At 34.9% G+C, this 23976-nt stretch overlaps 1 protein-coding gene across 1 annotated transcript; it reads left to right on the top strand.

The window, feature by feature from the left end:
• The first annotated feature begins 240 nt into the window (after positions 1 to 240).
• On the top strand, positions 241 to 7129 carry LOC104244596 (phosphoglucan phosphatase LSF1, chloroplastic). Its single transcript, XM_009800052.2, has 10 exons — positions 241 to 751; positions 2045 to 2151; positions 2272 to 2731; positions 2977 to 3048; positions 3916 to 4037; positions 4365 to 4580; positions 5020 to 5125; positions 5353 to 5465; positions 6177 to 6321; positions 6585 to 7129. The coding sequence occupies exons 1-10, from the start codon at positions 449 to 451 to the stop codon at positions 6705 to 6707; spliced, it is 1767 nt and encodes a 588-aa protein (XP_009798354.1). The 5' UTR covers positions 241 to 448; the 3' UTR covers positions 6708 to 7129.
• Positions 7130 to 23976: the final 16847 nt, after the last annotated feature.

Genomic DNA, 23976 nt, shown 5'->3' on the forward strand with positions numbered 1-23976 from the left:
TTTAAATTTTATTTTATAACTTAAATATATTATTTAATATTATTTACTAAATTTTTAAAAAATTATACTCATACATACAAGGTACACGCGCATCAAAAAGAAAAAAACAATATTAATACAATGGGTGTCAAACAGACGTCAATTTGCAAACTGTTGGACAAAATAGAAAAGGTCACCGGAGTCACGTGGTATGTGGGGTTACTAAAATCTCACGTGGCGTAGCGGGTAATGCCGTAATGGGCGCAAATATGGCCTCTGCCTCTCAACTCTTAGCTCAAATCAACGGCATTTCTTCTTCAGCTAATCCCATCATCATCTCTCCTAATCACTTTTCTCCCATTCCAATTCTCTAGAACCTTCTCCAATCTCAACGCAAAAACTCCACTACATAATCAAATCACATTAAACAAAAAATTGAGAATTATTAGTTGATATAATCATTTGAACAATGTATTCATTACAAGTTCCAAATTACAGAGTTTTCGATCACTCTTCAGTTAATTTTTCTAAGAAATGTGTAATGTACTCGTCATTTTGGGGAGTGGAATTGTGCTTTAGCGATAGACTGTACAAAGCTAGTATGGCGGTGAATCGACGGGGAAATCGGAGGGTTTATGCGATGTCTACAACTAGTGTTTCGCCGTTCAAGATGAATTTGAATGAGTATATGGTTACACTTGAAAAACCGCTTGGTATTCGCTTCGCTATTTCTGTTGATGGCAAAGTTTTCGTCCATGCTCTTAAGAAAGGGGTTAGTTTTCGCAATTTACACCTTTAGATTTGGGTAACTGTGATTTAATGTAGTTTTATTTACTAGATTTTGTTACCTTTTTTTTTTGGTTTACTATATACCATATGTATGCATATATGATTTAAGTTATATATACTGATATCTTAAAGATTAAAACACTATCACATTAGTTACAATTTTCATCAGGTTACCTATAGATGCTTATCATAGATATTTATCTGTATTGATCTGATTGTGTATATACACTGAGGTGTCGTTTGGTAGGGTGTATAAGAATAGTGCGGAATAAGGTGTATTAGTAATGCATGAGTTAGTAATCCAAGCATTAGTTATGCATATATTATTTCTTATTTACTGTTTGGTGTGGTGTATTAAAATTATAATGCATTGCATACTTTTTAAGAAAAATAGTTGTTTACAAAAATGCCCTCCATATTCTCTAGCTTTAAGGGACTATAAGGATATTTTGTCTATAACCATACTAATGCATGCATTAATAGCCTTGGTATTACTAATGCCATGGTTTTCTATGCATTACTTATACAAAGGACAATACCAAGTATGATGTATAACTAATGCAAGTATTAGTTATACACAAGTTGAAAAAATATACCAAACAAAGTATTAATAATGCATAGAGTTAATGCTTGCATTGTTTTTTCTAATACCTCCTACCAAACGACCCATGATAGTGTAAACTTGTGATAGCAGTTCAATTACTATTTTTACTAGGTTACTTGTAGATGCTTATCATAGAAATTTATATGTAATTACCTAATAACTGACCTGACTGTGTATATACATGGACAATGTAAAGATTTTTTACACTATTAGTTAACATGTGATGGCAAGTCAGTTACCATTTTACTAGGTTGCATACGCTTATCATACGAAGTACTTGTAATTACCTAATAAGTGACTTGATTGTGTAAATATTTTTTATACCAACCGTCAGTGCATAAAACTTTAACTTATACATATATACCATGTATACATATGCATTAAAATTAATAAAGAAGGTGTCTTTGTGTGCATGTGTGTGTGCGCATCTAAGGCGGATCCAGGATGTAGACTTGATGGTTTCAAACTTCGAGATTCTTAGTGGAACACATTCTATTTTTGAAGCTATAGGTTCAGGATTTAATATTTGTTGAACCCATAAAAGAGGTTGTATCCGCGAGACCATACCCACTTAGATGACTCTAAATCCAGGAACCGCCTATGTTTTCACATTTTCTGTAGAGTTCATCCTTATATAGGCATCTCATAGTTTGTGGAAGTGTCATTTTGCAGGGAAATGCCGAGAAAGCAAGAATTATAATGGTTGGTGATACATTGAAAAAGGCAAGTGACTCTTCGGGCGGGGGGCTAATTGAGATCAAAGACTTCGGCGATATAGAGTATGAAATGTGAACATTATACCCGTTTTAAGCTACAATGCTAAAAACGAAGAGTCTATTTCTTACTCAAGTAGTGTGATGTTTCAATAAGTGTACTGTATTTTGCAATGGTTTCTGCAGGAAGATGATGAAAGAGAACTCAGGGCCTTGTAGCCTGGTTCTTGAGAGACCATTTTTCCCATTTCCTATCCACCAGCTATATCTTATGAATGATATTGATATTCAATATAATAGAGGTCGTGTTCCTGTTGCTACATGGAACAAAAATTTACTTGCCTCCAACTTGCGAACGCTTGCTGAGGGCAGTGGGAAATGCGGATTTGTAATATTTTCCCCCAAGTTTCTAGCTTTAAAAGGATGGGAGGTTCTAAGTGATCAAGAGCAAATCAGGCAACAAGGAAAGCTGAATGGCACCCCTTCTTTACCATTTAGCCCAATTATCAACATATTCTCTGAGAAAGACATAGGAGATTCTGAATGGACACACGGGAGTTTCCCATTGGAAGAATATGCGAAGGCGTTGGATCGTTCAAAGGGAGAACTCTATTACAATCATGATCTTGGTATCCGTTACAGCAAGGTGAGATACTGAGATTTTCTGTGCACCTTTACTCAAAAGATTAATATTCAACTGCTTGAGATTTATGTGATGGTAACTGATAACTTCCTACATGAAACTGGAAGAAAGAGAAGAGCCTCCAGGAAATTTACTCTTTTTAATTTTACTGAACTCCATTTTCATCAAACTGTGTAAAAGTTTTCTTTCCAAATAGATGCTTTTCTGTTGCCTGGTTCTGAAGCACATTGCCTGCTTCCTTTTGTCAGATTACGGAGCAAATATATGTGGGATCGTGCATACAAAAGGAAGCTGATGTAGAAATGCTGTCAGATGTTATGGTGAGGCTATGCTTTTGTGGATTGAAGATAATTTCTTCTTCCCTTTTTATTCATGAAGTGTGTACAACTAATATACTAAGAATCATAAGGAAGCTGATGTAGAAATGCTGTCAGATGTTGTGGTGAGGCTATGCTTTTGTGGATTGAAGATAATTACTTCTTCCCTTTCTATTCATGAAGTGTGTACAACTAAAATACTAAGAATCACGTCTCATACATCTCTGGGTTTTCCCGTCTATATAGAGATTTTGTTCACTATCTGATAGAACAGAGTGTATCGTGAATATCATTAAGCAACCCTTAATAGCAGGCCAGAAAGAAACATATGAGTGTATGCATAAAGAAGTAGTTAATGGTTTTAGATGGTGAAAACAACTTCATAATGACCTGCAGTTTACTTGTGGTCTTTAAGAATTTGTATGGTTGTCCCACGTTTAAGTTGCAGCATGAAGAAAGTCGCTTGATGTACGCCTGATAGCTTCATCATAAAACTAATAAAAAAGGAGTTGATTATACAAAAAGAACGTGTGTGCTTGATTCTGAAATTAACAATAAAAACGACCAGCAAAAATCATGGATCTGGAATTGATGGACGTGACAAGAACTTCTCTAGTTTATTTCTTAGTATGGGTGTGGTTGCCTGATGCAGGAAAAATTGGTGTGTACCTTGATCTTAGCCATTTTGCAGTGTTCCTTTGCAGAATTTGTCATTCCTTGTTCATTTACTTGCACTATCTCAGGGAACATCTGCATCAGGATAATTATTCCTTGTTTATTTACTTAAAACTAAACCCAGGGAATATCTGCATCAGGATAATTATTCCTTGTTTATTTACTTAAAACTAACCCAGTGAATATCTACATCAGGGGATCTCCGCTGTACTGAATTTTCAGAGTGGGATCGAGGCTGAAAATTGGGGAATTAGTGTCAACATAATCAATGAATCGTGCCAAAGGTTTAACATCCTTATGATCAACTATCCCATAAGGTAATAAAAAGTATACTTTTGTTGAATTGGAAGTAGGTAAATAAGCTAACAATCTGTTTTATACTTCCAGTTCCTTTTAGCATATACCCTCCTAAGAGCTCTCTTTTTTAAACTTCTTCAAATGAAGTCTGTCTCTATGTTGTAGTGGAAATGTGATGCTGATGCCTGTACAGATGCACCGTTAGCTCTTCAGAAGTTGTAGCATTTGCTTATATCATAGAAAATCTTCTTTGCATATTGGGAGTAAAAATGATCCTATTGAGCATAGCTTTATTCCATTATCTTGGGTTTGCTGTTTAATCCTTCTGCGTTTTAATTTCTTTGCAGGGAAGGTGATTCATTTGACATGAGAAAGAAACTTCCGTTTTGCGTTGGTCTTCTTCTACGTCTATTGAAAAAGAACCACCGAGTCTATGTGACTTGTACAACTGGTTTTGATAGATCCCCTGCATGTGTAATAGCTTACCTTCACTGGATGACAGATACTTCCCTTCATGCAGCCTATAATTTTGTTACTGGGTTGCATTCATGCAAGCCTGACAGGTTCTACTCCTCAACTCTCATATTCCTTAGAGGCCTTGACTGGATAAGCACTTGCATTTGTATCTTGGTGATCTATTTACCAAGGGCATAATTAAAAATTCTTATACTTGCATTTCTTCTGATTGTAAAATGGTAAAACACACGAATGTATGAATATTGGAAGACCCGTGTTCTACTATGACGCGACAGATATAGCAACACTAAATGTGTGAAGTTTGCTTTCACATATATATTTAGCCATGATATCCTTTTTGAAAATGATATTTAGCCATGATATCTTATATAGTTCACAATTGTGATCCCTATTTTAGCTCTTGCTTATTTAGCCATTCTTACTCTAATCACAAAATTAGAAAATTGAACTTCTGTTAGGAACAAAAAATAATGCCATGTACAATGAAGATTCTCGATTTACCTTGTCGAAACATATTGGTTGCAGACCAGCCATTGCCTGGGCAACATGGGATCTCATAGCGATGGTGGAAACTGGTGCACATGATGGGCCTGCAACACATGCAGTAACCTTTGTGTGGAACGGACACGAGGTAATAATTTAATCATCTCCAGAGGTTGTTGGTGATGTCCTCAGATGTTATTATGAATCACAAAATCAGCAGTGAAATTGAACCCAGATTTTATGTTGCATTCTTTGCTTGGTCGAAGCTGATTCTTGGAAAGAATGCTGCATACTCAGTGTTGCTCTGATGTTCTCTTCCATGTGTGTTTTAAATGAGGGTATCTACTTTTAAGTATCTCATATGACTTTAAACAGGGGGAAGATGTGTACTTGGTTGGAGATTTTACAGGTAACTGGAAAGAACCAATTAAGGCAGTCCACAAAGGTGGCCCAAGATTTGAGGCTGAAGTTAGACTATCACAGGGAAAGTAAGTTTTGGCTCTTTTTGTCAGCCATAGTAGTGTTAGTGATTACCATGATTTTATAATGATTTCCAGCTTGTACGTGGAGTTTTTTAGTTCTCTTTTCAGTGTCATCCTTTATCCTTCTTTTGATGATTCTCTTTGCTGTATCACAAATCACACTCATGCCTTTTGATGTCATCCTTTATCTTTTTCTGCATCACAGCAGAATTTCATTAGGCCCATCTCAACTAATTATTTTGCATTTCTCTTCTCTGAGAGATCAAACTTGTTTTGGCTGTTTTTGTAGTGATGTCTCTACAGAATGATTAAATCAAGAATCTGTGAAGATGAGAGCAAAATGATATAACAATTTTAGAAGTGTTTTCTTAAAGAAGCTGAACCTTCTTTCGTCTGTGCTTTTCTTATTTTTATTTTTGTTTCTTCTGAAACCAATCACTTTATTCTTGTCAACAAAACTAACCCTTCGCTTTAAATCTATAGTCCTGCATGTCATAGGTTATGTTTGTCAGTTTGAATTGCTGTTACATGGTACCATTTTCCCAAGATGAAATGTCTTCTTTTTTTCCGTGATCTTTTTAATTCTTATGCTTTTACCCTTCTGTTTCTTTTCCTCCTAGAGTTTACTTTTTTGTCAATATATATTTACTATGATTTTCCTGTTTTTATTTTTAGGTAAATTTGCTGCTTACAAAGTCATATATCTTTGTTTATCAGGTACCTTTATAAGTACATTATCAGTGGAGACTGGAGGCATTCAACCTCTTCACCAACTGAAAGAGATGAAAGGGGAAATCTCAATAATGTAATTGTTGTTGGTGATGTTGCCAGTGTGAGGCCTACTGTTCAACAACAAAAGAAGGTTAGTTAAGTTGTGCTTCCTCATAAAAATGCTGGAGGACGACAATCGTTAACATTGAAACATCTAATTCCCATTTTAACATATCAATACCTATCTCATTAATTTTCTTTTCAGAGTAGCATAAAAATAATGCAAAATGTCTGTTTTACTGATGATCTAGAATATTTCCATTTTCTTTTCATCATTATTGTAGTTTCTCTGATGATTAAATTGTTGCTTATATGTAAATGTAATGACAATTTTTTCTATCTAATATGAATTAGGACGCAACTATTATGAAGGTCATTGAGAGGCCATTGACAGAAAATGAGCGCTTCATGCTGGCAAAAGCTGCTCGATGTGTTGCGTTCTCTATCTGCCCAATAAAGCTAGCACCGAAAAAATAGATGGACATAGTGCATTTTCAGTCATCATAGTTGCATGTCCAACTATGTATTCTGCAAAAACGACTTCCATAAAAATGGTCGGTACATGCCAGCTTAACATGTCTGGGACACACCTAAAAGGAAGCCTGTCCCTCCCGCGTGAATTGAAGAGGGAGCTGTATATTGCCGTGTAATTTCGAGGTCAAACAACTGCAAAGTTGTGCAACGGCAGGCGAGTTATAATGCTCATGTTATTGAACTTCTTTTTACGAGTCTATTACCAACACGCATATTGTATATCTGACAACTGACTGATTCCTTCTGCTTGATAATTTCCACTATCGAAAAGCTCAGTCAATCCTGTGTAAACAAACCTTTAACATGAAAATAATTCCACATAATATGGATTTGTATCTATGTTATATACATAGACATCACATAAACACGTGCATGTGTAATTGCAAGTTCTACTATGCTGCTGAACAAAGATTATTTGTTAAACACAAATTCGTATTTACAGACCTGTGTACCCAAAGATGAGAAAATGGCATATATGCTAGATAGCAACAGTGTGTGATAAAGTAGAGGATGTTTTTGTCCTTCACGTATTTCTTTCCAGTTGGATTATGGCTACAGCATCACAACAAAATACTTTCTGATTCTCTATCTCCAGGTGTTCCCAAATAGATACGACAACTGGTGAGTGTAAACCAATACATTGTACAATTTTGTGGGTTTTGGAGAACTGTACTGCGTATATGTGGCGAATCAATTTTCAGATTTTCTTTTGTCTTAGTTCTTTCTTATTATTTCCTGTCAACTTTTCTGATTTTAAACATTATAGGATGCCCTACGTGACAATAGTTTCCCCACAATGAAGTAGAACAAGTCTTGTGGACTTAAGAAACCACACGGGGTTCCTATTACTACCTTTTGAACCCCAGTAGTTTTTTATTTTATATTATAATTAACAATAAATGGCACTAGTTCATATATGGAACACAAGTAAAAATAGCACCGTATAGCCAGTTTTCGGACTGATCATTCAAAAATAGCCGGCGTTTACCAAGTCAATGAAAAATAGCCACTATTTTGCTGACAGAGACCGGTCCAGCATAATATACTGGAGTTCGGTGCACCTGTGTATGAACTCCAGCATATTATGTTGGGCCGGTATACTTTGCTGACTCCAGTATAATATACTGGAGACTGGAGCACCGGTGCTCCAAACTCCAGTATATTATGCTAGACCAATATACTTGTTGGAACTCCATTATGTTATGCTGGAGTTCTAGTGTACTTATGCTGGAACTCCATCATATTATGCTGGAGTTCCAGCATACTTATCCTGGAACTCCAGTATAATATGCTGGAGTTAAAGTATACTTATGCTGGAACTCCAGCATAATATGCTGGCGTAATTTTCGGGTTTTAAACAGTGTTATTGCTCAGCTTTATCTTTACATGAAAAGAGGATAAATTTCAATTAATTTTGAAACTTGACTATTTTTGAACGACCAGTTGTAAATATCGCTATTTTTGAATTTCACCCGGAACACAAGATTCCTGCAAGAAAAAAGGACCGGACTGGGTTCACTTGGGCGGTTGGGCCTAGAGCAATAGCATTGTGGTGGAATTTTGGACCTTGTAAAAGAAAGGGAATTTTTCATAAAACACCATCTTTTAAGTCTAATTAGCCATTTATAGATACCCTTTGCTATATTACGTGTTATAGATACCTTTTATGTTTTTATACAATGTATTTTATGTATTTAAGCTGTTGTATTCATTAATACAACCAAAAAAATAGGCGTAAAAACTGGAATTCCAGCTAAGTTTGACATGTATTTAGCTGTATTCAAGCGGCATTAACGTTAAATACAGAAGGTTAAACTGGTTAAAAATGGAAGGAAATCAAATCACATGATATTCTCCTAATTTAACTCCACGAACTAAGGAAATCAAATCACATGATATTCTCCTAATTTAACTCAACGGACTAAAACGATCCCTCATTAATCTGTATTTGAAAGATACATAATAAAGATTATAGCTGAATAAAGAGAAATACATATGAATAATACAGTTGAGTAGAACTGTATACAGTTGAATACAACAAAATACAACTTAATTCATCTGAATAAAACACTTGAATACAACAAAATACAACTGAATACAGCTGAATAAAACTCTTGAATGCAACAAAATACAACTAACTTCTGCTGAATAAAATAGTTAAATACAACTGATTAAAACTGAATACAAGAGAATACACATAACTTTTTAATACATCTACAATATATAAATTAATGCTACTGAATACATGTGAATACAACTGAAATATACATTCGAATACAACTGAATACAAATAGGTGATTTGGGCAATCTAGAGAGAGAAGCAGCCTGATGGCTTCGCCGGCCGGCGGCCAGCCATTAATTCCGGCTGGTCAGCCCCTTAACACATCTGCCCAACCTCCTACAACAACTACAAACAATCCCCAACCCTCAAATCCCATAAACGAAGCCATGAATTACGCAAAAGCTGTGAACCCTACTTCAACGACCACTGCCAAAGCAGAATCGAGCCGCTACAATTGAACCAATTTCTTTTCGTCTATCAAAATCAACGAATTAAACTTACCCTAGGCGATTGTAATGGAGTGATAATGGAGGAGAACTAGAGAATTTGGGTGGGAGGAGAGGTATGAATCGTGGGTTGAGGGAGAAAGAGTAAAGTGTATGCAAAAAGAGAGAGAACGTGGTTAGTCAATTTTACTGTGATTATGTGAGAGAAAAGACTAAAAAGGAGAGAGAAAAATATTATTTAGCATATATGGTGCCTTAAATGTAGGATGTAACTATAATTAGATATTTGGCTATAAAGTATAAAAGGTATCTATAGGATGTAATATTTTCAAATTGTATTTATTTAAAATAAATAGGGTACTAAGGTTTTCTATAGGGTGTAAAAATTCCTAATTGAAAATAGCCACTAATCAAATATAATTGAAAAAGGAATTTTTACCTCCTATAACAAAGGTTAACATCTTTTTTATTTTAAATAAATACCATTTTAAAAAACTATATTTTATAGATACATTTTAATGTTTATAGCAAAATATCTAATTTTGATTATCTCCTACTACTAAGCCACTAAATACACTATTCAGTTATACTATTTTCTTTCTCTCTCTACTTTGATATATGAAAATTTCTCTTTCTTAATTTCTATATTTTCCGCTACCCAAGAAGGGTATTTGAGGGTTTCCAATTACATCGTCACTTTCACTTTTCATTGCAGAGTCAGATTCATCCTAGGTTTTGAGCATTACGCGGTGAAATCAAGATGATGCGAATAACGGAAATCGCAAAATCCAAACCCTTGACCTCATCAATCGAAACCGTAGGTCACAATTTCATACAAAAATGCTTCATCAGTCGAACAGCAAAAGGAAAAGGCAAACTCAAAGCAGGGTGTTCATTGTCTTTTTTTTCATTGTAATTCAATGTATCTTGATGTATTTTCATGTATTTCATTGTATTCACTGTCTTTTTTTCCATTATATTTCAATGTATCCCGTTGTATTCTATGTATTCCATTGTATTCACTGTCTCGCTATATGCCATGAATGTGTTCATATATATATATATATATATATATATATATATATATATATATATATATATTAATATAATTTATGTATTCAGATGTATTATATAATTTCTCTAAAAATTGCTATGTTTTGGGGGTATTTTTCAGTTGAGAATCTTTTTTATAATTGGAAATATAAAATTTGTGTGTTATAATTGAGTTTGTTGAGTTATATTAGGAGTCTATTATGTTAATTGATTCACTTTCCATTTAAAAACAGTGTAATCCCCTGTTTTACGCCGTGAATACAGTTGAATACAGTCAAATATAATAATTTGTCCAGCTGTAATCTCATGTTTCACGCCATGAATACAGTCGAATACACTCGAATACAACAACTGATTAGTTGGACTTCCCTGATTCACGCCTGTTTTTGCTACTGTATTCATGAATACAATAGCTTAAATACATCTAATACATCTTATAACAACAGAAAATGTATCTACAATCCGTAATATAACAAATGGTATCTATAGATAGCTAATTACCACTAAAAGATAGTGCTTTATGAAAATTTCTCATTGAAAAATAGCCATTTTTTTAGTGGGGAAATACAAATGGACAAAAATACCCCCAATTTAGAAAGGAGCGAAAATTCATAGTTTTGTTATAAATATATTATATTATGGATGTTCATTTAGTACTCCGTTGTAAATAAGCTTCCTGAAGAAGCTTATCCATATGGGACTCCACCGTAAATATGTTTATCTATTTAAGTACTCTATTGGAAATAAGCTTCCTGAAGAAGCTTATCACTTCGATACCCGGTTATGGATAAACATTACCCCCGGTAGAAGATTATTCATACCGGGTATAATAAGCTTATCCTTTCAGTACCCAGTTATGGATAAATATTATCCCCGATAGAAGATTATCCATACCGGGTATAATAAGCTTATCCTTTCAGTACCCAGTTATAGATAAACATTACCCCCGGTAGAAGATTATCCATACCGGGTATAATAAGTTTATCCTTTCAGTACCCAGTTATGGATAAATATTATCCCCGGTAGAAGATTATCCATATCGGGTATAATAAGCTTATCCTTTCAGTACTCCGTTATTGATAAACATTGCTCTCAGTAGAAGATTATCCATATCTGGTATAATAGCAGCTTACACAGCAGATTCCTTTCTTCTATAAATAGAAGAGATTTCAGTTCATTATGTACATCAGTTTGAATTCGAATAATATATCAATTTCTCTCTATACTTGTCTTTACTTTATAGTCTTTATTTTATAACACGTTATCAGCACGAGACTCTGCCATCTCGAGCAAATATTTTGAAAGTATCTGAGGTAAGAACTTTCTTTTCCTAAATAATATCAAATCTTTCTAAACTTGAATTTGTAGCCCTGGATATATCGGGCAAAAGCTACATGTCTTGGGTGCTTGATGCTGAAATTCATCTTGATGCGATGGGTCTGGCAGACACCATCAAAGACAAAAATCAGGCATCAAACCAAGACCGTGCCAAAGCAATGATATTCCTACGCCATCACCTTGATGAGGGCCTGAAAATGGAATATCTTACTGTTAAAGATCCAGTCATACTGTGGAATAATTTGAAAGATAGATATGACCACCTGAAGATGGTCGTTCTTCCACAGGCACGATATGATTGGACTCATCTAAGGCTACAAGATTTTAAATCTATCAGTGAGTATAATTCTGCTATGTTCAGAATTATTTCCCAATTGAAGTTATGTGGTGATAATATTACTGATCATGATATGTTGGAGAAAACTTTCACCACTTTTCATGCCTCGAATATGCTCCTGCAGCAGCAATATCGAGAGATGGGATTTAAAAAGTATTCTGAACTTATCTCACATCTTCTTATAGCCGAGCAACATAATGGGCTATTAATGAAAAATCATGAAAGCCGACCTACTGGTTCTTGTCCATTCCCTGAAGTGAATGAGACGAACTTCCACCAGGCTAAACGTGGAAAAGGTCGTGGCCCCAGTCGTGGTCATGGTCGTGGTCGGGAAAGAAACTCTAATCATGGTAATAATAATGCACCAAAGAACACTCCTCACCACCAGCAGTGGAAAAGGAAGGAACAAAAGCATGAAGCGGTGCAAGCACCAAATGCAGAAAATGCATGCTATAGATGTGGAGAAAAAGGGCACTGGTCACGTACCTGTCGTACGCCAAAGCACCTGGTTGAGCTTTATCAAGCCTCCCTAAAGAAGACAGAGAAAAATGCTGAAGCAAATTTTATTTCTGAAGATAATTTAGACTTCATGCATTTGGATGTAACTGATTACCTTGCACTCCCAGAAGGAGAAACAAGTCATGTAATCGGTGGTGAATCTGTAGAAATGTAAATATTTTAGTTTTTGTTATTTGTAATAGATAGTATAATTATGTAATTGTTGTACATAACGAAAAATTATGATTTGATAATGATGTTTACTATAATATATCTTGTTTATGTTATTTTGAAGAATATGGATAACATTATTAGATCAACTTAAACTCTAGCAGAGTTTGCAAGAAATATACAATCACAAGAAGTGGTTATATTTCGTATATCTCATTGTAATTATATTTTGTTAACTACCAGAAGTGGTATATGCCTATGATCACCAGAAGTGATAATTTAGGCTTTCTATGGTTACAATTGAAGATAAGCTACATAAATATTCTCTATATTAAATGCACGCCTCGATTTGCTCCTGAAGTAGTAAATATTTTAAAAGAGGTTGAGGCATCACAATTTGATGTGATTAATGCGCATTCAGATAATTATGTTCGATTTCCTGAAGGATGAGAACTTTTGATAATATTAATCCATTCCCTGAAGTGAATGTGACAATACTAATAAGTCGGGTAAATATGAACGCGCTCTTGATGTGAATACATTACAATTCACCTCCAGAAGAGTTAATATAATTGAGAGAATATATACTCAATATTTCGTATTTTAAATTTGCTCCTGAAGAAGTAACACAATTGAAATTGCCTCCTGAAGTGGAAAAATATTATGAAGAGGAGTTTTCGTGTGCTTAAACAATTGTTTTACATTGTTTATTTGATTGTGATTTTCTCTCATGACACCAGCAGTGTCTGAGCAATATTTGATAGTACAAAATGTATCAACAACTCCTGAAGAGCTAAATGTTTGCCTAAAGAATACATGACACCAGTAGTGCCAGATAAATATTAGATTGTGGATAATAAATGAAGGCTCTCGAAGAGCTTATATACAAATATGTCATTCATATTATATGATTATGGTCAAAACATATGTTGTAGTAAACCTGAAGTTTACTAATACAAATGGCTATCATATTGAGACTACAAATGATTGGAAGATTGATAATCTTCATGTTTCCACAATCATAGGGGGTAAAATAATATGTATGTGAGAAGTTACCCGCCTTATTCTTTAATTTGTACTATATCATGTATCACAGTAAACCAGAAGTTTACTAAAGCAAAAGTTTATGCCATAGTAAACCAGAAGTTTACTAAGAGATAACACATGACATGATAAACTTGAAGTTTTCATTTGCCATTTTTAAATGAGCTATTTGAGAATTCAGATAAGCATATACTAAAGAACTAGAAGATTCTTCAGGAATTCTCATGTGTTGCTTGTTCTCATAATGAATTGATTATACCAGCTAAAGTTGGGACTAAGACCCCTGATTCTGAAATATATAAAAGGTGAATATGGGCCCGTTCACCTATCATGTGAACCACTTATAGGTGCATATATGAGATGGTTACATGTGTAATTATTGTCAACCTGCAGTTTGGCATTTGGAATTGCTTTTCTCGATTAAGAGCATAATTTTCAGATTATGAAATCAAGACAGTTCATCTTGATAATGCTGGTTTATATCCAAGCTGGTTTAGCATTGAATACCTCCTATTAATGGCTAAACCATTGCTTATGAGAACAAAGCTTCATGTGTTGGTCTAAGATTTTCTAAATTGCATATAGCAACACTTGTATGCATCAGATCAACAATATATGATAAGTCCTCCCTTCACAATTGGTTTAGGATCAGAAACCAAATATTTTTACTATCTTTTGTTGCGTGGTATATGATTAATTTCTCTACCATAATACACAAAGATATGTTTCCCAAAGATGATTGGGGATATATGTTAGTTTTTCTAACATTTGGGGGATGGAATAAACAGTTGAAAAATATGCTATATGAATCGAATTATCATGATCCTCACTTAGAAGATAATTCAAGTCGAATGCCAGAAGCATTTGCTGATCCAAAATTAAATATCATATTTCAGCTGCAAATGCTCCTATTAAAATTAAAGTCCCTGAAGGATAGAGTTTACTGTACGCATGAAGCGTGGTAGACCAATCGGTTCCAAAGGTAACAATCCTTGAAAAATAGTAGGAGCTAATGATCAAAATGAGGAGGAAATAAGCTCTAGAAGAGCCCACGACATAACATTTCATGAAACTCCCGAAAAAGTTCAGGTACCTGAAAATAAAGAAAGTGATGAGATCTCCACAAGTTATGTCGCTTCGGAACTGACACAAAATGATCGTCGACGATATATTTAATACAATATAGTGCACAATATTGTAAAAGATTGTGAGGATCGGACTAGCAGTCCAGACACTTGAAGATGTCATACCATTTAGATACAAGTCTTAACCTATATGACTTATTTGGCTAAATCTATATGAAGATCCTTGAAGGATTGAAAATGCCCGAAGCATATAATTCAAAGTCTTGAGAAATGTACTCGATCAAATTATAAAGATCTTTGTACGGTTTAAAGCAATCTGTGCGCGTGTGGTATAATCGCCTCAGTAAATATTTGCTGAAAGAAAGTTACATAAATTATGTTATTTGTCCATGTATTTTTATAAAGAAAATGTCATCAAAATTTGTTACACTTGCTGTTTATGTTGGTGACATAAATCTTATTGGAACTCCGGAAGAGCTCCAAGAGGGTCTTAAAAATACTTTTACATGGACAAAGTGTACCCATTAAGTACACCAATGAATATTCAATCACTTGAAGTGAATAAGGATCCGTTCCAACCTCTAGAAGAGGATGAGGAGCTCCTTGGTCCTGAAATACTCTATCTCGGTGTAGATGGTGCACTTATTTATCTTGCTAATGCTAACAAAAGTGGTGCAGATCGTATTGGTAATGCAGATGCAGGTTATTTATCCGATACCCATAAAGCTCGATTTCAAACCGGCAAGCAGGGAGTGCATATGATTGAGATCAGTGATTCATTCGAGAAACATGTGGGTTGGAATGTGATAAAAGACCCACAATATTATACGGAGACAATGTTTCATGCATAGCACTATTAAAGGGAGGATTTATAAAAGGAGATAGAACGAAGAACATTTCACCAGAATTATTCTACATACATGATCTTCAGGAAAATTGTGACATTGATGTGCATCAAATTAGTTCAAGTGACAATCCAGTAGATTGTCTTTACCAACATCAATTTTTGAGAATATGGTATACAAGATTGGAATGCGAAGACTCAAATATTTGAAATAAGGTTTTCTTCAGGGGAGTAAAATGCGCGCTGTACTCTTTTTCCCTTACTAAGGTTTTTCCCACAGGATTTTCCTTATAAGGTTTTTAATGAGGCATCCAACAATGCGTATTACTAAATATGTGTACTCTTTTTCCTTCACTAGAATTTTTTCCCACGTGGTTTTTCCTAATAAAGTTTTAATGAGACACATTATCTTTTAATGAACATCCAAGGGGGAGTGTTATAAATATATTATATTATGAATATTCATTTAGTACTCCGTTGTAAATAAGCTTCCTGAAGAAGCTTATCCATATGGGATTCCACCGTAAATATGTTTATCTATTTAAGTACTCTATTGGAAATAAGCTTCCTGAAGAAGCTTATCACTTCGATACCCGGTTATGGATAAAAATTATCCCCGGTAGAAGATTATTCATACCGGGTATAATAAGCTTATCCTTTCAGTACCCAGTTATGGATAAATATTATCCCCGATAGAAGATTATCCATACCGGGTATAATAAGCTTATCCTTTCAGTATCCAGTTATGGATAAACATTACCCCCGGTAGAAGATTATCCATACCGGGTATAATAAGCTTATCCTTTCAGTACCCAGTTATGGATAAATATTACCCCCGGTAGAAGATTATCCATATCGGGTATAATAAGCTTATCCTTTCAGTACTCCGTTATGGATAAACATTGCTCTCAGTAGAAGATTATCCATATCTGGTATAGTAGCAGCTTACACAGCAGCTTCCTTTCTTCTATAAATAGAAGAGATCTCAGTTCATTATGTACATCAGTTTGAATTCGATAATATATCAGTTTCTCTCTATACTTGTCTTTACTTTATACTTCCTCCGTTCCAATTTATGTGAACCTGTTTGACTGGGCACGAAGTTTAAGTAAAAATGAAGACTTTTAGAATTTGTGGTCCTAAACAAGTTCAAATGGGGCCCAGAGTATTTGTGTGATTATAAAAGCTTCTCATTAAGGGTAAAGTTGTAACTTTAAGCTAAATTGTTACCAAATTTAGAAAGGATTCATTCTTTTTGGAACGGACCAAAAAGGAAATAGGTTCACATAAACTGGAACAGAGGTAGTAATCTTTATTTTATAACAAGTTCATCTTTTTCACTTTTTTGAACTCCATGATATTATCATGTAGTTTCGCTTTGTACATATTGAAAGTCCAGACATTATCCTATAAATAAGGAATATCTAAAACTCATGAAACATGAATTATTAATTAAAAATTTGTGAATCTAAAATCATAGAATTATGTATGTTACAGATCTTTCAAAAATTTGTGCGCTACTCATGAAAATGATAACGCCGACAGCAACGGCGACGGAGACGGCGGAACTAATATCGACAATCTATTTTGCTGGTATGCTTCCGACAACTTCACTGTTAAGCCGAAAATCCTTGGTTGCTAGTCGTTACAAAGAAGGAAGGCCATTTTGATTGTGGCGAAGAGGAAAAGAAGCAAGTGGGGGATATGGAATGGAGTTCAAATAGTTGCACATGATTTCTTTATCATGGGATTCAAAGATCAGTTATTGCACTGAATATTATTAACAATAATTTTAAATTGCTTTTTTTAGAGAATCTAGCAAATGTACTAGAAGAGGCTGCACAAATACTAGGCTTCAACAGAAGGCTACAGTTCTTTTTTTGATTTTCACAAACTCTAGTATAATTACTGGATTTTGGAGTTTTGACATGTAAAGCTCTAAACTCCGGTATATTGAGCTGGAGTTTTATAGTACAGGAGTTAAGAATATTGTGCTGGAGTTTTATGTATAAGTTTTGAACTCTAGCATATTCTGGTAGAAATTTTTCGTATTTTAATTAGAAATATTTTTGTTCATGTTTTATATTTGCATTAAAAGGTGGCTATTTTTCAATTTTATGCTTAAAAAGTGGGCAAAATCATGCTATTTGTTTTACCTATTGTATTGCCAAAATTGAGGAAGCTAGGGCACAACATAATTTGGGGCGGAGTTAGGTAGGGGGAAGGGGATGAACCCGTTTGTTGAAAAATTATATTATGTATATAAAGTCAAATTTTTATTTCATGTACATATATTAGGTTCTGAATCTTTCGCTTATTTACCTTTTTTTTGTTTTTTGAATTCGCTTGAGGAAAATTTTGCTTTCGCTTCTGATATAAAGCAGAGCATCATGACTCATTGACTCCTCCTAGACCACAGTCCCCCCCCTCCCCCCGGGCCCACACACGATTCTGGGTTTACAAGTATAACATAACCCAATATTTCGACGAACAGTCTATTTACATATATTCATATGTATATGCATGCGTTTGCGTTTGCGTGTGCATAAAACCATGTGTAAGTAGAGTTTGATATATATTACTCATTCAATTTAAAACTCATAACCTCTTAATTCTCAATCCGCCACGGCAAGTTCCACAGTTTTATTTCAGAATTTACTCTTTCAATTTAAAACTGATAACCTCTTAATTTTTACCGAATTTGCCAGGTAATGTTCCACAGCTTTTCCTGAGTGCCATGTGGCATTTATTGTTGATGGGGCCTCTTCTTGTTTGATATGAAAAGAGTAGAGAATCAATGTCGTCACAAGTCACAACACATTTGAAAATGAAAATTTAAAGAAAGAGGTAGTGGTGTGGTAGTAATTTAATGTCATTAATTGCCTTTGCTGAGTCTAGAATTATAACCCTTCTCTGAATCCAACCGTCACCATATGTTTCTCGTAGCTGAACTTTGCATTATTATACTACTCCATGTCCTAACTTCTAACCTTTTCTTTTCTCCCTAGTACTAGTATAAAATCACTTCCTGTTTGTTCTCCACCTCCAATAATGTAATTCTTGAACTTTGCTATTTATGGAAAAGATAGATGCATTGACTTGGGTACATTATTCGTTTCCGTGATAAGACCCCTCATGTTAAATATGGTCCATTTGTTTTGGTATTGCGACTTAAGTTTATATTCTGTGATCGAAAGAATGAAGAATTTTTAAATTATCAGGTTATATTAACCTATAATATGGGGGTTTTACATATCAACTTTGCTATATTAAAATTAAACGATAGAGTAGTTATATGTTATCATTAATCAATTGTATTGAAGTAAAAAAGGATTTATTCTATACATATACACACACACTAAACTCTTATGTCTTTTTCATCCAATATGAGGGCTGCATGGCGAATTGGTAATACGTTGTAATTGAACTCAACATTGAGTTGTATGAATGCTAATCGAAAAATGCATCTCAACTTATTAGGCATGATGTAACGATCCGATCGATTGTTTTGAGTATTTTAGTCCCGATCCCGTAAATTATGCTTCCTCTATGCTATATTGTGGTTATGTAACTTGTCGGGGTGGTTGGTTTTGGTTTCAGAGGAGTTTCAGAGTGAAATGGGACACATAGTCCCTAAGTTGGAAGGTTAAGTCGTAGGAGTTGACCATAGTTTGACTTGTGTGAAGACGGCTGCAGAATGAAGTTTTGATGGTTCTGATAGATCCGTATGGTAATTTTGGTCTTAGGAGCGTGTCCGGATGTTGATTTGGAGGCCCGTAGGTCGTTTCAGTGTGTTTTGGCGAAAGTTGGAAGATTTTGAAAAGTTTGACCAGGAGTTGACTTTATTGATATCAGAGTCGGATCCAAGTTGGAATAGGTCTGTAATGTCATTTGTAACTTGTGTGTAAAATTTGAGCTCAATCGGAGTTGTTTTGGTATGAATCAGCATTGGTCTCTGAATTCAGAAGTTCATATTTCTTAGGCTTGAATTTGGGTTGCGATTCGTAGAATTTATGTTGTTTGATGTGATTTTTGGCCTCGAGTAGGTCCGTTATGTATTTTGGAACTAGTTGGTACAATTGAACGGTTACCCGAGGCCCCGAGTGTGATTCGGATCAAATCTGGAACAATTTGGACTTGTTGAATTTTGCTGAAGGTGCCCAACTTCTAGTGTTTTCGCACATGCGGAGGGAATGGCCGCAGGTGCGGGCTCGGAAAAGCGAGCAACTGGCAGCAGAAGCGAATTTGGCTTAGCCCAGATGGGAGCGCAGGTGCGAGAAGTTATCCGCATATGCGAGTCCGCAGGTGCGGAGAGGAGATCGCAGATGCGGACAAGGCTGGCCTGGCTATGGTCGCATGTGCGAGCCATGGTCCGCAGAAGCAAAAATTGTGGACTTAAGTATTTTCCGCAACTGCGATGGTTTTTTTGCTGGTGTGGCGTCACAGAAGCGGCCAAAAGGCTGCAGAAGTGGAAGTCACTGGCAGAAAAAGGGAAATTTGAAGGTTAGTTTTCATAATTCATTTTGGGATGTTGGGAGCTCGGTGGGAAACGGATTTTCGAAGATTCTTCAAGGAATACTTTGGGGTAAGGAATTCTAACTCGTTTTTAATTAATCTACATGAATATATTGATGATTTCATCATTAAATTAGTGTTTTAGAGTTGGAAATTGTGTGGAAATGGTAGAAACTCCTTTGACTAAATTTTTGAGTTTTGAAAGGTAAATTGAGGTCAGATTTGAGTAATTCTTATATGGTTGGACTCGATATCGAACGGGTGCTCAGATTTTTTAAATTTGATCGAGTTCCGAAATGCATGTCAGGGTTGACCTTTTGGGTCGATTTTTCAATTCTTTGTAAAGATCGTAATTTCATTATTTGAATTAGTTTCGTATAGTTATATTTATAGTATGAAATTCTTTTGGCTAGATTCGAGTCATTCGGAGTTGGAAAATAGAGGAAAAGGCCTTTTAGTGGATTGATTAGCCTGGCTTGAGGTAAGTGGCTTGCCTAACTTTGTGTGGGGAAATTTTCCCTTAGGATTGGTATTGCTTGTAATAATTGTGATGTGTAAGAGCTGCATACGCAAGGTGACGAGTGTGTACACAGGCTAAATATAAAAATTACTGGTTTTAGCTATGTAAATTCCTTTGATATCTTAATTGAGTTACTTTAACATGTTATAGTCTTCGTTTTTAGTCTAATTTAACATGTCTACTTGTCTTATCTCTTACTTGCTAATTTCTCTACATGTTTAGTTGAAATTCTTGTTTCTCTTATTCCGTATTCATTATTTAACTGTGGAATTATGTATTGAAATTGTTATTTCTTGGAATATCTTGTTGTTGAAATTAGTATTGAGTTGCAAAGGTCATGATTCATATTGAGGCAAAGTATTAAATTGTTAAATGTCATTCTATTGAGTTATTTTTTCGGTTGTTAATTGTTGAGACTTTATGTATATTGTGGTTGAGTCATGGGCTCCCTTTTTTTTTGTGAAATTCTGTTATTATTTGGTTTCTCTGACAAATTATGATATTGGGCACTTGAGATGCGATTTGTGAATACGCTGTGATATTGATACACAAATGGTGGTACAAGGTCCAGGTGTTGAAACGCATGCGATGAGATAAGTTGGCTTGATACGCGTGGCTAGTAGGGGAACTACTAGAAGTCATGCGGTATGATAAGGTGGGCTAAAACGCCGGAGGCTATTTCGGGAAACGATTTTCAAAACTAAGGCTCTCGTGGTGATCTAAGGAAAAACTGTGACTTATTTTGTGATTCGAGACTACGAGGTGGTACCTCGGTAATGGCTCTTGTTGACATTTCTCCTTTCCTTGCACTTGTCTTTGATCGTTGCTTCCTTAGTATATTATTAATTGTCTTTCTCCGTGTTACACTATTTGCTTAGTTCTGTGTAGCTAATCTTGTTGTGCTAAATTCAACTTCATTACTGTCATTACTTCACTGCCACTTTTGTTAAGTCTTTTATTTATTTCCAGTAGGGTCCTGACCTGACCCCATCCCTATTCTACCGAGGTTAGGCTTGACACTTAGTGGGTACCGTTATGGTGTACACATGCTACTCTTCTGCACATATTTTTGTGCAGATCCAGGTGCTTCTTACTAGCCCAAGCATTAGTTAGGATTCTACTGCGGAGATTTCAAGGTATACATGCCGGCATCCGCAGGCCTCGGATTCCCCCTTTCTCTAGATCTCTTATTTGGTTATCCTTATTATATAGTCATGATGTATAGGATTATACAGTATCATACTTAGAGCTTGTGACTTGTATTTTCACCGGGTCTCGGAATTTGTGTATGCTGAGTTGAAGTGTTGTTTTATATATAGCTGTTGAGTTTGAGAATTTTATTTACTATTATATTCAACTAGTATTAGAACTCGCGCGATGCGCGATAACTATTAAATAAAATTAATTATAATAAATTATTTTATTTGTTTGAATACATTAAATCTAATTATTTCAATTAAGTTGCATAATCAAGCATTTATAAATTCAATTATATTTAAAAATAACACATTTATTTATGTTCGCTTCTAGTTGCAAAATCAATCATTTTGTAATTTTAGTTAAGCAAACCATTCTTCTAAGTTCTAACCATGCGCCATATTGCAATCAACATAACTCAATTAACCTCAACTTTTTTTTATTAATTAAAATCAAAGAAATTTTATTTTTTAGTCGTGTACGAGCGTCGAAACTTTGGTAGGGACTTTCACTTTTCTTCTTTTCATGACAATATCTTTCTCTACTACTCATATGACTGCAAAGAATATGCCAAACATGTAAATTAGGATTAATAGCTTTCAATATAGCGGCTGACTTACATATTTAAATAATTCCTATTTTTAAATTTTTGGAAGTCTCTAAAAAATTATGCATTTTAGTGGTAAATTTTTCGCTCTACACACATTCAGGAACCATTTAGAAGAAAATTCACTAATGCTTGATCTTAAAATCTCTATGATATAATATGTAAAATAATATTTAGAGCTTTATTTTCTACAACTTCAAATGGAAAAATTCACTTCTTATGAAACCTTCTTTAAGCAAATAATATGACACACTTGATTTAAGTTCTTTAATTTTTGTCACCCAATCCTTCATTATCATCATCTCACTTACATATATGATTAAGATGCGATTAAGATTATTACTTTGAAAAGCTATTTAAGGAATATAGTCCATCAATCTTAACCTTTCCAATATGATATAATTAAGTTTAACCGTAAAAAAGAGCCTCAAAACTATTTTACAACAACAACAACAATAACAATCCAGTAAAATCCCACAAGTGAGGTCTGGGGAGGGTAGTGTGTACGCAGACCTTACCCCTACCCCGAAGGGGTAGAGAGGCTGTTTCCGAAAGGCCCTCGGTTCAAGAATATAAAAAGACAAAAGGAGAGAATCTTAGATTCACCACAGAGATCATAGGGAAAAAGAAACATAAAATACAGAAGAAAAATGCAAAGCAAAAACAATGGCTAGTAAAGGGATCTTGCGCCGAAAATAGTAAGACACGACATTGCCCCTAGCTATCTTAGACAAAACCCCACCGGACTAGGCTCACAAAGGTACAAAGTAACGCAAGACTCAACTACCTCCTAGCCTACAACCGTAATACTCGACCTCCACAACTTCCTATCAAGTGTCATGTCCTCGAAAATCTGAAGCCTCGCCATATCCTGTCTGATCACCTCTCCCCAATACTTCTTATGCCGCCCTCTACCTCTTCTCGTGCCTTCCACGACCAGCCACTTACATCTCCTTACTGGAAAATCTGGACTTCTCCTCTGTACATGCCCGAACCATCTGAGCCTCGCTTCCCGCATCCTGTCATCAATAGGAGCCACATGCACCTTCTCCCGAATGTCATCATTCCTAATCTTATCCCTCAAAACTATGTTAAGGAACAAAAATATATTTTTCCATAATAAACGACGTCCAGACTACAACCACTACTTCTTTTGTATAACTTATTTTCTTTGTTGGACGACATTAAAATGCTTTTGCTAGTTTACATAATAGTGAACTCATATGATTCAACCGATTACCAAGTATGATGTGGTATTTAAGTTTTCATATAAAAAAACATAGAACACTTCATCTATTTCAAACATCTTCCAGCAATAATGAGGATAATTAATTAATTTTTTAAATGTGGATTTGAATAAATAATACCATTGAAAAAATGATAATTATACTGAAATTCATTAGAGTCAATCGGTAGTCCAAATATCTTTATTTATGATCTCCTTATTCCTGTGCATCGACATCCGTAAATCAAAATCTAGATTTATTTAAGTTTA

Source organism: Nicotiana sylvestris, chromosome 9 (assembly GCF_000393655.2).
Source record: "Nicotiana sylvestris chromosome 9, ASM39365v2, whole genome shotgun sequence".
Lineage (NCBI taxonomy): Eukaryota > Viridiplantae > Streptophyta > Magnoliopsida > Solanales > Solanaceae > Nicotiana > Nicotiana sylvestris.

Coding starts and splice junctions, on each gene's coding strand:
- LOC104244596 (XM_009800052.2), top strand. CDS start 449: ATGTATTCATTACAAGTTCCAAATTACAGAGTTTTCGATCACTCTTCA. Junction 5,126..5,352: donor TTGTGTGGAACGGACACGAG/GTAATAATTTAA, acceptor GACTTTAAACAG/GGGGAAGATGTGTACTTGGT. Junction 5,466..6,176: donor GTTAGACTATCACAGGGAAA/GTAAGTTTTGGC, acceptor TTTGTTTATCAG/GTACCTTTATAAGTACATTA.